The following is a 13,451-nucleotide window of genomic DNA, read 5'->3' as shown; positions in this document are numbered from 1 at the left end:
CCACAAACTACAACTACATCAGCACCAATAAAGCGTCAAGCTAGATACACCATGAGCTCATCTTTCGATCCGTCGCTCTCGACAAGTGGCATGCGCCCGCCTCTCGCGTCGGCCGATGCACCATCCATGGCGGATTCACTCCCCAGTATCAACTTTGGGTTTGAGGATCTCCGGAATCGCATGGCACAGTTTACTGCTCGCTTCGATGCATTCATCGAGAGAGGCCGCAAGCAGGTATTGGAGGAGAGGAACCAGTTCAAGATTGGATTGGCAGAGCTACAGGGTAAGCTATCGCTTTATGGAGATGGCGCTAGAGCATCGGACTAATACAGGTCTTATAGAGGATGAACGCATGAAGCAAAGGGATATCGAGATTCTGGACCTCAAATCGCAAACGCACCAACAAACACTACAGAAGGAAGCCGCTGAAGCAGCGGAAATGCACGCCGCCATTTCATCCGTGACCCTGGAACGTGACTCCCGCCTCGCCAAACGCGACCGCCTCAAGCAACAAATTGACGAGACCCAAAAGGCGATCAACCAGAAGCTGGAGGCGCAGAAGATGCACGCCAGGTATCTGGATGCTCAAGCTCGGCTGAATGTGCCGGAGTTGGACTTTTGGCAGGACTACCTGTGTTTACGCATTGAGGGAGCCGGACGAGAGGATAGACTAAAGTTTGTGTACACCCATCTGCTCGAGAAAGACTGGGAAGCGGAAGCATGGTTTGAACTCGGCACAGGGAGCCGCGATTACGCAGTATTTCATACACGACCAAAACTCGATCGGGAGGCTCTCGAGCGGGAGCTCGATATCGTCAATGAGGATCGCGACTTTGGTGCGTTCTTGAAAAGAATGCGGAAGTTGTTCGTCGATACAATGAAATAGGGAGTAGATAAAGGCTACTTCCGCTTTGGAAATACCAAATAATGATTAATGTTTCAATACCTGTGTTTGCTTCACTTTGGAATCAGGTCCTACTATTTCAAGGCTTCCGTTCAGACAATGCAAAAGGTCACTTATAGAGGCTTCCTTCGTCTCAGCATACTGAGGAAGATGCCTCAAGTAGCTCGCTGGTAAGGAATTCGTACAACAAAGGCATTGGTTGATTCGCACCCGGCCTATGCACTAACCACCAGTAGCCTCACGGTAAAATGATATGCTCCTGTTTGCACCAGCCGTGGCAAATCCTACTGATCTTCCGATCTTCGCCAGCCACTTGACACTCCAAATTGCTTTGTCTGTTTCGGAATGGGTGGCCACACATGCTCTTGTGTCTATCGACCAAACTTTGACCTTTCCATCAAACGACCTTTTGAACGTTAGATAGCATCCTCATAAAAAAAAAATGCAGAGCAACTTACCCGCTGAGAAGATACTCCCCCGTGGGGCTCCACGAAAGCGACATGACCCATGCGGTGTGCCCCGAGAGACTTGCCACTTGTTCACCAGAGGACGTGTCATAAAGCACAATTACCTTGGAATCTCCAGCAGCAGCAAGAAATTTTCCCCCTGGGGAGAATGCAACAGCTCGTACAGGTTTGACCAAGCCTATATATGCATATTAGACAATCACTCGGCACTTTTGTCTGCTTCGTTTGTACTCAGCTAGCACAACAAAGTACGCACCTGATAGGCTGAATGGCATGCGTCCGCTTTCTGTACTAAAAATGTAAACACTACCATTTTCGTGTCCGCTTGCTATAAAGCGGCCATCCGCGGACTAAAAAGTTTATCCATGAGTTTAGGCACCAACAGTGGCAGAAGTGGACGAGTCTTCACCTACCAAATCTATGCAGGTGCCGAAGCTACCTTTGGTTTCATAGTCTCGGATTTCCTCGCCATTAGTGTCCAGATCCCACACCTTGATATGACCATCTTGCGTAACACCGGCAAGATATTGACCATCTTCGGACAAAGCGATGGCCCAAACATCCGCAGGTGTTGCCTTGTTGACTGGGTCACGGTCAGACACAGGACTGACACAGCGGAGTACTAAGGTACTTACCAGACGCTCCCTCATCCTTTGCCCAGACTCCGTCATGACAAGACCAAATCATGATTTCACCGCCAAAGCCAATACTGACGGCCCTCGAACCATTTCCGTTAGTAACCACATGATGGCACCCGACTTTATGGGCACCGTCAATAGACTGTACTAGCGGAAAATCGGGATCTGTAGTGGAGTGAACTTTGAGGGAAGAAGTACCCGAGGCCGACAAGATCTGCTTGTCAGTCACGGCCAGTGCGAAGATATCAACGGGGTGGGCTGGTCGTGATATTAGTATATGCCAGGGTTTGTAGGGCGTCAATTAAGATATACGAACCATTGTCTGCAGAACCGCAAGAGAGATATTGTTTCGACTAAACTCAATTGTTTCCCCAGTTAGAAACTACCTCAACAGCGTTATGGTTCTCCATGTTAAAACATTACCATTCTTAGACCAAAGCTCTATATGCCTAGGCAGAGTAGGCCCCAGGCGAATTTGAGCACGCTGTATGGTTGTTGAGAGGAGTACGAATGTTGTTTGGGACGCGAGTTGATGATCATGGCGGGACAAACTAGCTGGCGGCCGAATGAGATCATGTTTCCAATGGCACCCACCACTACAGCGGGCCTTCAGTGAAAGACTGACATCCTCTGCCCGACCCTACTAAATTTACTGAGTCAATGCGATTGAAACATGACATGCAAATATCTTAATTCTTGTTTTTTTGAAATTGATATCTAGCAAAATATACAAATATACAAATATACAAAATGGTCACAGTATAACTTAGAAGAAATAAAAATAACAACACTAATATAAATAACCCTCAGGCTGTGCCAGACGCCGAATGCCATGCAGCATTTATCCTACACTTCATGAAATACCAGGTAAAAATACAATCCCCCAAATGCAAATCAAAAGTCTGTCCGCTTTTTTCATCATATATCTCGCCGTCTTTCGCTCTCTAAGCCGTCTGAGTTTGCTTCCATTGCTTCTTGATACCTAAAGGACAATTCACAATCAGTCGCTGAGAATGGCTTGATGGAAACGGAATCGCAGAGATTTTGCACCTACTTTCGACGCAGTGGGGGCACAGGACGTGCGAGCGCTTCACCTGGCCACATCCGGAGCATGTGCTGAGACTCTTGACGTCCTTCAAAGCCTTGCCAGCCATTTGTCGATGACGCTTCTTCATGTGAGAAGTCTTCTTCTTGGGGACGGCGCGGAGAACAGAGTCCCAAAGGCCCTCCATGATCCCGGGAATACTCAAGGATATAGCGGCGGGCTTAAGCCAGTTGGGAGACCAGGCGGAGGCATTGATAGCGAAACGAGACAACCGTCCTACGGCGGCGGCGGAGGACACGGTTTCCGTGAGCAGGAGGCGTCGCGAGAGCATGGGGGCGGACATGTTGGAGGGAAGGAGTCGTAGAGCCAGAATTCGGGAGGTGCCGATAAGAGCTGAGACTGGAATTGGAGCTCAGATTGGGAAGGAGAGAATTGGGCGAAATGGCTGGCAAGGCGGCGGCATAAAATCGAATAATTCTGAAGCTTTTCCACCGATTTGGGGTCTGGAGACACGCTAATCCGTTGGGGGAATAGCGGGCCCCCTGAGTCGCAACCACCGCTTTTGGGTTGGATGGCCAGAGCAACGCAGCTTTAAGGGGCCCCCGGTTATTCTGCTTCCACTCCCTCCCTCGCTCGAAAACGCTTGGGCATCGCCGTTGCTCTTGTTCTTCTCGATCTACTACTTCCTTACTACTACTTGGTGGGCTACCCCCCTCTTTTTTTTCTTCTTTCGCTGTCAATTCCTCTCCAATCTCCCCATTTGTTTACCTCGCTCTTCGTTTTCACCTTTCCCTCTCTAACCAGCCATCTCCCCACCCCTTGGGACGCCCGTCGACTGATAGATATACCATCCTTCGTTTGCTCTCAATCCCTCTCTCGTTATCATCTTCAAGCGTCCTTTTTCAAAATGGCAGCCGCAGCCAATTCGTCTTCCACCAATCCCGCGACGGTCTTCCCTCGCAGCCACGTCGGTTTCGACAGCATCACCTCCCAGATCGAGCGCAAGCTGTTGAAACGTGGATTCCAATTCAATGTCATGTGCGTTGGTGAGTCGACTCTTTCACCTACCATGTCCGAGAAGAGAGCCCCTTCCCTCCCTGCTAACATGGACGAAAAAGGCCAGACGGGTCTGGGCAAGTCCACTTTGATCAACACCATCTTTGCTTCGCACCTTATCGACTCCAAGGGTCGCATGACCCCCAACGAACCTGTCCGCTCGACCACCGAAATCCAGACCGTTTCGCATAGTATGAAATTCCTACGCCATTGCCGTTTCACTCCTGGCAGAGCTAACCGCCTCGTTTCTAGTCATTGAGGAGAACGGCGTGCGTCTGCGTCTCAACATCGTTGACACTCCTGGATACGGTGACCAGGTCAACAACGACAGATGGTAATAGATATGAACCCGCAACATCTGTGACCGAGCTAATGTACTACTAGCTGGGATCCCATTGTGAAATACATCAAGGATCAGCACTCCGCATACCTCCGCAAGGAACTTACCGCTCAGCGTGACCGGTACATCCAGGATACCCGTATTCACTGCTGTCTGTTCTTCATCCAGCCGTCCGGCCATGCGTAAGTCTCATCGAGCGTTCATCACCGAGGATTTCTCCCGGCAGGCTAACCGACTCTACTTCCATTCAGTCTCAAGCCCATTGATATCGTTGTGCTCAAGAAGCTGTCGGACGTTGTCAACGTTGTTCCCGTCATCGCCAAGGCCGACTCCCTTACCCTCGAAGAGCGTCAGGCATTCAAGGAGAGAATCAAGGAAGAGTTTGCCTTCCACAACTTGAAGATGTACCCCTACGACAATGACGAACTTGATGATGAAGAGCGTGCCGTCAACGTTCAGATCAAGGTACGCGAATCGTTGCTGCACAACATTTGGTTTATCTCTGCCTCTAACGCCGGTCCAGGACATCATTCCTTTTGCTGTTGTGGGTAGCGAACGCACCATCGTTGTTAATGGCCAGCAGGTTCGCGGACGTCAAAACCGCTGGGGTGTTATCAATGTGGAGGATGAGAACCACTGTGAATTCGTCTACCTGAGGAACTTCCTCACTCGCACTCATCTGCAGGACCTTATCGAGACGACCAGCCAGATCCACTATGAGACCTTCCGTGCCAAGCAGCTGCTAGCACTGAAGGAAAGCAGTGCCGCTGGGAGCCACCCCGGTAGCAGCCGTCCCATCAGTCCTTCGGCGGACAGAGAGCTCAGCCGCAACTCGCAACGCATGACTATGAACGGTTATTAATTTGGCTGAGAACCAGTTGATGGCGGTGGTCTCGTGGAGCGACCGTCTGAAACGAACCTTTGCCATGTATCCGCGATCCATCAAAGGCCCAGAAATACAATCTTGAGGGTCGCTTTTCTTTCCATGTTTTGATTTTACTGCACCACCTTCTTATCGGCATGTTCTTACAGATATCCTCTTTAACTTCAGGCTTTTCCTTATCGTATTAGTGTTTATCCTACCCTCTCCACCATTGAATGAGGGGTATTCGTCTTGCTTTGTTTCATATGAATTGGTTATTCCAGGTCGGAAAGAGCTAGCAACGAAAGCGCTAAGCGTCGTCTCGTCATTTCCTGTACTTAATTCCCTTAATTACGCATCGCCAGGAGAATATAGCTGGTTCGAAACAATGAGTCATTACTGTTCTTCGCACAGTAAAATCTATGGGAATCACATGGTCTAAAACTCCATACTAATCAAAACGCGCAATGGCCACTGCAGCATCAGACTGTCTGTAACCGACTATTGCGACGCACCGAAGTTTCCACCATCAACGATCCAATCTCTCAACTCCGTATATGCCTTCTCCAAATCGTCATTAACGACGACCTTGTCGTGAGCCCCCGGCTCCTTGGCATATTCGAGCTCGTTCTTGGCTTGTGCGAGACGCTTGGTCAGGCTCTCCTCAGTCTCCGTGCCTCTCCCGCGCAATCTCTTCTCCAGCTCCTCCACCGAGGGGGGCGCCAGGAACAGGAAACGGGCGTTGAGATCGGTACGCTTCACCTGCTTGACTCCCTATTCCAGTGAAATACTATCAGCATCTTCTCTGAACGCTTATACCATGCATCGCGGCATCACTTTCGCCGGCAACAAGAATGAACGGATCCTTACCTCCATCTCGATATCAAGGATACAGATACGGCCCTGCTCCGCAATGTTCTTGACCGCTTGCACACTAGTGCCGTAGTAGTTTCCGCCGAATTGCGCATGCTCGATGAAGCCGTTCTTGCTCACAAGATCTAAGAAGTCCTCCTTTGTCGTAAAATAGTATTCGCGGCCATCCTGCTCACCCGGTCTAGGTGCACGAGTGGTATCTATTGCCGCATAACACCAGGTCAGATTACAGTGCGCTCGTGCTGACGGGGTGACAATCAGGGGAGGTTGAACGAACGCGAGATGGAAAACCCAAAGCGATCAGGAATCTCCGCGAACAGTCGCTTCAGCAGAGTCGATTTTCCTGTACCTGAGGGACCGGACACCACCACCGGACGGAACTTGTGCACTAATTTGGGAGTCATGGTCAGGATATTGATTGAGTCAACCTTTCCTGACACAAGGAGACGCACCAGCACTGGTAGCCATTGTCAGCACTGGGGAGCGGACTGCTGAAGGCGTACGAATAATCTTCGAATAGGAAAGAACACGGGGCCTCAACAGGCAAGAATGCATGAATTAATTGTATATGTATGGGAAGCCGAAGGTGGGATGTCGGTGCTTTCCCGTTACTTTGGGTGGTACCGTTACGGCAGAACCGGAGGCGGTGGGGGAGCGCCAGCCGTTTTAGGAAAAGGTATATAAAGTTAGAACAAGGTGATGGTGAATACATATTCTGATAAGAGCCTGCTTATCGTACAACCTATTAAAGAAAACACCCGCATCTGCCCGGATTCTACTTAGGATTGGTCGAATTCTGAGCAGCAGTGACAGCAGCCACAGTTTCTCTATTTCACGGCTTTGGTGGTAAGTGCTCGGCACTCTGCGACTCCTGCTCCAAGAAATTGGACCACAGCTCCGCTAGCGACTCTTTGTTGGAGTTCCCATTATCCAGGAATTCCGTTGCCAAAGTCTGGCTGCTCGGCGTGCGGTGGACGGGAGTGCTCGGCACCCTCAGTTTGCTAGACGTGCTAGACGCCCCTGGACGCGCCAGACCTGCCTGCTCACGTTGCTCTATTGTGTATTGTCAGCATTACTGTATATGTAGAAATATATCAGGCGCCGGTGTGGTTCGCTCACCATCAGACCAGCCTAGGAGGGCGGCAATAAGCTGCAGGATCTGGAACTTTTTGGGATCTGACCGGTCGAGAGCAAGGAAATGCAACAAGTGGTTCGTGACAATATGACTATAGCAGCTTGTAAGCAGTGTTCTTCGGCAGATTTGGACTCACTGGCGAAAGTCTGACATACCGGTCAACATTGTCCTCTGGCTTGCCTTTCTTGAGGAACCGCAGGGCCTTTGTCAGGTGGTCGTTCAGCGTTACTGCTTCATGTCGGAGCTTCCCAATCAAGAGGTTCTTTTCCTTGACCTCTTTCTCAAACGGCCGTACCCGCTCAAGCTCTGTTTGGGCATCCTGAAGAGCCTTGTCGGCCTTCGAGGCTTTCTCCTCTGCGCCTTGAAGCGCCTGCTTCAACTCTTCTAGCTGAGCATCGGAGCTTTCCACAAGCTCACGGAGTTCCTTTTTACGTGCTATTGCCTTGTAAGCATCTGCAGTCGTCATTTGCACACTATTATCCTCTCACCTGTCTGGATCTCTTGTAGCGCACGCTGCAGCCCATCCACAGTGGCCAATTGGGAATCACGTTCGGCAGCAGTCTTCTCGTAAGCATCCTTCACGGTAGCAAGCTGTTCCTCTAGATCTACAACTTTCTCGCCCAAGCTTTCTCTGACTGACCGCTCCTCCATTGCCAGCACTTCCCAGTTATGCATGGCCTCCTTAGCCTGCTCAAACTCGGATTGTAGGTAATTTTCCTGTTCAAGCAATTCTTCTTTCTCCTTAAGCCAATTTTGTTGTGATAGACTTGTGCGGTCCCGCAATGTTGAAAGCTCTTTCGACATCTCGCTGTTTGCTTGCGATAGTTGCTCTAATTCAGTAGACTTGTGTTGGGTTTCCTCCTGTAAGGTCGAGTTCTGCTCTTCCAGCTCTTCGATTCTCGATCTCGCTTGCGCAATTTCTTCCTATCCGAGGTTTAGTCAAGAGTGAACGGTGGTTCGACCTGAGGCGGTAGAACATACTGCGTCTTCCCGGAGTCTCTCTCCAAGCTGGGATTTGATCGTATTCACCCTTTCCAAGAGTTTCTGGAACTGCGTTTCCGCATGCTCCTTCTTGCTCTCAGCGTCATCTAGTCTCTCTTGCAGAGCTTCCATGTCTGCATGGTGTTTGGTTTGGATTTCCTCCAACGACTTCCGCATATCGGTCACCTCTGCGCGCAACGTATCACGATCTCTCACAAGAGCCTCGAGCCGTTCGTTCGATTGTTGAATATCAGGGCCGCCAGACTTATTCGCGTCCTCCTCGGGTTCAGCCGTATCGTGAGCGACGGAGCACTCCGGGTCCCCCGTAGCCTCCTTTGTCGAGCCGATAGTTGATCCAATCCCATTCTCATTTCCGGCAATTTCGTCATCTGTATTTTCGACGTTCTTCTCCGTGTTCGTATCACCCTGTACATCTCATGATCCAGATTTAGTGCCCGCAGGTCTTCGAGACTATGTTTATGCGGGAGTCCTTACAGTGTGTTGCATGGCCTCCGACGTCTCATGTGATTCCTTATTAGAACTATTTTCTGGGCGTTCGTCTAATTCCTTGGGCTTAGCGGCCCCCTTGTTCTTCTTCTTGTTCTTCTGTTTTGCGCCTGGTTGACAATGGTCAATCGTGAGCACGAAGGAACGCCGGAAATTAGGAGAAACGTAGGGAGGCGCGATCAACAAACGGACCTTCGGGCATTTTTCTTCTTCCGACTTCCTAGGAGGAAGGCGTTTCGTTCTAGGGCTGCTGCGATGGTCACTGCGCCGGACGGGCTTGCGTGTCGTTATGAGGTAGGGGCCATAGCTGTCAACATCGCTAGCGCAGGGAGATTGCTTCCGCCGTCCGCAGCTCTCGCTTAGGTACGCAGAACCACCTCCACGGCGCCTTACGGGATAGGCCGCAAGACTTCGACCACTACAAAGTATATCATGCCATATCGAGCAGCTTCTCGCGTGGAATTCTTCGTATATTTTAGCATATGAATTCATAAATCTTTCCAGTCTATTGTAGGGTCCTCCATTCGGTGAGGTCACGGCATATTGAACCACACCACTACGCCCGATGATATGCCCAGGATGTCCATCGATCGCACAAGTCGCGATTGCCGTTCGAACAAATGTCACGACGTTGCTGCGATTCATAGCTCTGAAGCAACTGCCCATGGAAATCCGAGTATCCGGCTTGTTCCTCTAATGACCGATCTGCACTCACCCTCTTGCTATCACATAAAGTCATCGAGGAAATCGGGATCTCGGTCCTGATTGTTGCTCGCCTGAACGTTCTCCTCGCTCATCAGGTCATCATAGGCATGATCTTTCTGCCACTTCAACTGTTCTCGTTCCCTCCGTTCCTGCTTTTCCCTCGATCGTTGCTCCTCTCTTACCTTACGTTCTTCTTTCTGCTTCTTCTTTAGATATTCATCCTTCTCCGCCTTGAGATCAGGGAACTTTTCAATACGCGTCTTGTTCAATCGGTTGACAATTGGGTTTTCCCGTTGTCGGACAAGGACCTTGCGGACCATTTTAGGATTGTGGAAAGAGACCTGGCCGGTCGCCATAGATCCATCCTTCATAAGATTCGACCATGGCGTATAGATCACAGTTATATTGTCCTTCTTGTTGCCTGCTCTGCGACTTAGTTCCCCTCTTATAGTTGGTTTTCGGCTGCTCAGTCGTCATTGCTAACCTTCGATCGAATTCGCTTTGGTAAGCTGTGCACAATCTTCCAGCAGCTGCTGCGGGATGTTGTCCCATGTTTCTCCTTCCCGGAGGCGGAGATATACGTGGGCACTGGATAAGTTATCGACGTGGAACTGGATGTAGCATCATGCTCCGGTTAGATTCTTGCGTCTCTGACACAACAGGGTGGTGAACACACCCTACAAGGTAAACACCCAGATGCAAGCGTCAGCACGCTGTTTGCGAAAGGTAGTCGGCGATGGCGCAAGGGTGACGGTACCAGACGTCCTTCTCCAACCCGTGTGTTATAAGGTCCTCATCTGCCCACGAAAATCGTCAGACTATGCGCATGTTCCAGACTAGAACATGGTCGTCGTACTCTCAAATTTATCTTTCCCAACGTAGATGAAAGCCGAGGGGTCAACGACCTTTGACGTGTAATAGTATACCATTTTATCACGATGACTTCTAATCAGGGGCCAGCACGACAAGATTAGCAGCAACGCAATAACAATGCAAGTCCGGCAAGGAAAGGTTCAGTATCCTCAAGCGATTCGACGAATGTGTGTGGAAAGATTTCTTTGCCAGAGAGCGCGGGGAACTAGATGCGGATTAGTCATGTTTGTATCCGTAGTAAAGTTAGGCGTGCTTTGACTATTTCAGTACTAGCTATGTATAGATGGGCAGAGTAGCTAGTTCTAGCAGCCAGTCACTTCGCTGCCCCATTAGAGGATTCATTCCCGAGTTTCATAATGTAGTTGCACAGGGACTCTGGTGGTCCAAATTCAAAGAAATACCTGCCTACTGCTTACACGTTGTTGGTCTATATGTAGGAATCGTGCCCTTCCAGGAGCTCTCTCAACGAACCTCTGAGCAAGTCGCCCTGTCACTCTCCAAAGATATTGCATCAGCAGTAATTGGTAGGTAAGTATCCCACTTATAATTAGCGTGTCACGCTGGACTCCAACAGGCTGCAACAGACTAAGTGGGTGTTTCAATGAGCCCACAGCAGGGAACATGGGGGCCGATGCACCGCTGGCCCTACTCATAATCCCTGGGTTTTGGCGCGTAATTCTCAGGCTTGGTCAACTATTCTCGGCGCTCATCAAGGCGCATCCGTTCGTCAGCGGCAAGGGGGTTGGCTAGCTGACCCAGCCTAGAAGCAGTCACCCATCAAAATCAAACATAGCCTGTGGAATGAGTTGTCGAGACGCAATGCCCTTGTTGTCACCACAGATTCACTGTGGGTATGGACACTCCGTGCATACAGTCGGGTACCGGGATGAATTTACACAGAATGGGCGGGAAAGTCCACTCTTGTCATAGAATGTTTGATCGGACGCTGGCGGTAACCCATAGGCTTAGAATCCCAAGCGTGAGCCTACACCTGAGATAGGTTTGACAAGTGGCAGGCATGAGATATAGAGGCTGGTCCGAATGACGGATGACCCAGATAGGGGAGAAATGCACCATTCATATCCGTGTATAACATTGAATACTGCGCTTGCTTATGCAGCAAAGACAAGGAGCATCATGCTTCCGGTGGTAACGGCCATACATCGGTCTGACAGAGATGGAGATACAGTGTCAACGTGTCAGTATGGTGATCCTGGCGCATAGGTTCTATTCGAAAAGAAACCAAAATGCAGGGAGAAAGGGTGGGACAAACGGTGGCTCACGGCATCAAGTGCAGAGGCGCGCACACACCCAGGGCATGGTGGTTTGCTTCCGCAGTAGGAGTGGGAAAGAAAAACAAATGGGTGGATTGGTTAAAGATAGATCAAGTCGATCATAGCTCTAATGGATGGATAGTTGTAATCTTAGAAGAACGAGGGTCCGTTACTCAGCCTTCCCTATGTTAACTAGTTGGATATGAAGGTTGTCTTAGCGATACAACGGGCCGGGTAGGTACTAGTAGTACTAGCACGACTACTGTAAGTGACTAGCCGAAACGGTGAGCTGCTGCCGCAGGATCCTGTCTGCATGAGCAATTGCAACGGAGTAAGTACCTCATAGTAATAGTAAGTAGTGCTTGACGGAAGAATGATGCATATTTTCTAACCAATAGGAGGATTGTGGTACGATTCAAGGGATCTTGCTGGTGTATACGTTGCGAATACACATTGTGTACATCTGAAGCGAATCACTGACGTTTTTCCCTTTTCCCAACAGCGAACCTCTCAGAGATGCGAGTCATTTCACCTCCTAGCCTAAAACTCCATACCGCCGCCGACCGATTCGCCTTGGAGCGAACCACCCAGGACCCACCCAGCTCATGCACCGGACCGTACGGACTTGTGGGCGAGTCGTACGTATGTCCGTCCCAGAGCACACTTGACGGAGAGTTTGAACTCTTTTGAGATTTGTGGAAGCTGTCCGAAACTTTCAAGTCACTTTCAAGTCCACATCCACACCCATTATCAATCATTACCCATGATAGGAAAATCGAAAATGAGAAAATTTAAACTGAAATGTTTAGAACTGAAAGTTAAAATAAAAAGGGAGATAGAAAGGAAGAGAATAGGGAAACTTATACACGTTCATGAATATTTTATTTCCTTATTTCGATCTACCTTACTTCTTAGTCCCATTTGATTGGTGAAGTTGGACAATATCCCCGAAATGCCAGTCACACATGACCACGAAAAATCTCTTCTCACTGGACAACGTCTAAACGAAATCGGAAGAACCGAGCTAGGGGAATTTTTAAGTTTTTTGTCAATTAACTTTTTTTTCTTTTCTTTTTTTTCCTTTTCCGCCCTTGCTAACCACGTAGACCTCAGACAAGATGGCTCCAAAGTCAGATACTTTCAACCCCATTTTACTCCGTAACGAGACCCAGTCCATCCACGGAACAGAAATACCCTCAGTTGCTGGATTTGTGCAAGCGCCGGCTGTTCCTAGACGGATTACCCGTAGTTACCGGACGACTACCACCGATCCGTACGTAACCAGTTCCCAATCTCGACTAGTGACAACCAACCAGCGGCAGCCGCTCGTTTCGGCCAGGTTCGCAACCCTACCAGTTTTACCCTACCGTGGAGCCCGAATCTGACACTTTTCCCATCGCGAGGAAAACCGTTACGCCAAGGGCTCAATACTAGAAGCTGCTACAGCGGGTGAGCCCGGACGAAACCCCACCTGCCACATGGCCATACAAATCAAAGCAAATGGGAGGGAAATTAAAGAGGGTGAACGCGAGGAGAGAAGAAGGGACAGGTGGAAAAAGGGTGACCGAGAGAAATAGAATCCCCACCACTGCTGCTTCTCTTGCCTTCCTGAGGTATCTGGATACATACACTGGTGTTCGACGTGCTCCAGACGACTTCCGGAAATAAGTACATCAACGGATATCTTTGCGCGATAGGATATTTTTCATTTTCATTTTTTTTTCTCTGGTTTCTTTTCTCCTCGGCTCTTTCACAAGGCACGAGGACTCGGAACAGATCAGATCTATTAAT

At 49.6% G+C, this 13,451-nt stretch overlaps 8 protein-coding genes across 8 annotated transcripts; 3 read left to right on the top strand and 5 right to left on the bottom strand.

The window, feature by feature from the left end:
- Positions 1 to 51: 51 nt before the first annotated feature.
- BO85DRAFT_456491 (kinetochore Spc25 family protein) lies at positions 52 to 886 on the top strand (the record flags this gene model as incomplete). The annotated part of the gene is made up of 2 exons (XM_025661451.1): positions 52 to 283; positions 342 to 886. 2 exons carry the CDS (start codon positions 52 to 54, stop codon positions 884 to 886), a joined length of 777 nt encoding a protein of 258 aa, XP_025518714.1.
- Positions 887 to 1,126: 240 nt separating this feature from the next.
- Positions 1,127 to 3,397, bottom strand: BO85DRAFT_456490 (SKI complex subunit WD repeat protein SKI8; the record flags this gene model as incomplete). The annotated part of the gene is made up of 6 exons (XM_025661450.1): positions 1,127 to 1,310; positions 1,363 to 1,549; positions 1,628 to 1,721; positions 1,785 to 1,954; positions 2,007 to 2,267; positions 3,064 to 3,397. 6 exons carry the CDS (start codon positions 3,395 to 3,397, stop codon positions 1,127 to 1,129), a joined length of 1,230 nt encoding a protein of 409 aa, XP_025518713.1.
- Positions 3,398 to 3,961: 564 nt separating this feature from the next.
- aspD (septin aspD) lies at positions 3,962 to 5,312 on the top strand (the record flags this gene model as incomplete). The annotated part of the gene is made up of 5 exons (XM_025662691.1): positions 3,962 to 4,301; positions 4,363 to 4,444; positions 4,495 to 4,632; positions 4,702 to 4,915; positions 4,974 to 5,312. The coding sequence occupies 5 exons, from the start codon at positions 3,962 to 3,964 to the stop codon at positions 5,310 to 5,312; spliced, it is 1,113 nt and encodes a 370-aa protein (XP_025518712.1).
- Positions 5,313 to 5,686: 374 nt separating this feature from the next.
- On the bottom strand, positions 5,687 to 6,766 carry BO85DRAFT_445948 (guanylate kinase). The gene is made up of 4 exons (XM_025659385.1): positions 6,638 to 6,766; positions 6,463 to 6,573; positions 6,183 to 6,385; positions 5,687 to 6,086 (listed from the first exon to the last, which is right to left on the bottom strand). Exons 1-4 carry the CDS (start codon positions 6,651 to 6,653, stop codon positions 5,814 to 5,816), a joined length of 603 nt encoding a protein of 200 aa, XP_025518711.1. The 5' UTR covers positions 6,654 to 6,766; the 3' UTR covers positions 5,687 to 5,813.
- Positions 6,767 to 6,804: 38 nt separating this feature from the next.
- BO85DRAFT_445947 (putative Golgi matrix protein) lies at positions 6,805 to 9,108 on the bottom strand. The gene is made up of 7 exons (XM_025659384.1): positions 9,001 to 9,108; positions 8,797 to 8,918; positions 8,302 to 8,727; positions 7,809 to 8,244; positions 7,476 to 7,755; positions 7,305 to 7,411; positions 6,805 to 7,238 (listed from the first exon to the last, which is right to left on the bottom strand). Exons 1-7 carry the CDS (start codon positions 9,008 to 9,010, stop codon positions 7,018 to 7,020), a joined length of 1,602 nt encoding a protein of 533 aa, XP_025518710.1. The 5' UTR covers positions 9,011 to 9,108; the 3' UTR covers positions 6,805 to 7,017.
- Positions 9,109 to 9,533: 425 nt separating this feature from the next.
- BO85DRAFT_364865 (putative DUF814 domain protein) lies at positions 9,534 to 10,442 on the bottom strand (the record flags this gene model as incomplete). Its single annotated transcript, XM_025655715.1, has 5 exons — positions 9,534 to 9,937; positions 9,998 to 10,124; positions 10,186 to 10,190; positions 10,266 to 10,310; positions 10,370 to 10,442. 5 exons carry the CDS (start codon positions 10,440 to 10,442, stop codon positions 9,534 to 9,536), a joined length of 654 nt encoding a protein of 217 aa, XP_025518709.1.
- On the bottom strand, positions 10,239 to 11,233 carry BO85DRAFT_177903 (uncharacterized protein). The gene is made up of 3 exons (XM_025654332.1): positions 10,858 to 11,233; positions 10,419 to 10,591; positions 10,239 to 10,310 (listed from the first exon to the last, which is right to left on the bottom strand). Exons 1-2 carry the CDS (start codon positions 11,037 to 11,039, stop codon positions 10,459 to 10,461), a joined length of 315 nt encoding a protein of 104 aa, XP_025518708.1. The 5' UTR covers positions 11,040 to 11,233; the 3' UTR covers positions 10,239 to 10,310; positions 10,419 to 10,458.
- A 1,545-nt stretch (positions 11,234 to 12,778) lies between these two features.
- Positions 12,779 to 13,094, top strand: BO85DRAFT_456485 (uncharacterized protein; the record flags this gene model as incomplete). The annotated part of the gene is made up of 2 exons (XM_025661449.1): positions 12,779 to 12,933; positions 12,977 to 13,094. The coding sequence occupies 2 exons, from the start codon at positions 12,779 to 12,781 to the stop codon at positions 13,092 to 13,094; spliced, it is 273 nt and encodes a 90-aa protein (XP_025518707.1).
- Between the last annotated feature and the right edge of the window lie 357 nt (positions 13,095 to 13,451).

Source organism: Aspergillus piperis (genome assembly GCF_003184755.1).
Source record: "Aspergillus piperis CBS 112811 unplaced genomic scaffold BO85scaffold_3, whole genome shotgun sequence".
NCBI lineage: Eukaryota > Fungi > Ascomycota > Eurotiomycetes > Eurotiales > Aspergillaceae > Aspergillus > Aspergillus piperis.
This window is presented reverse-complemented; position numbering and strand designations above follow the sequence as displayed.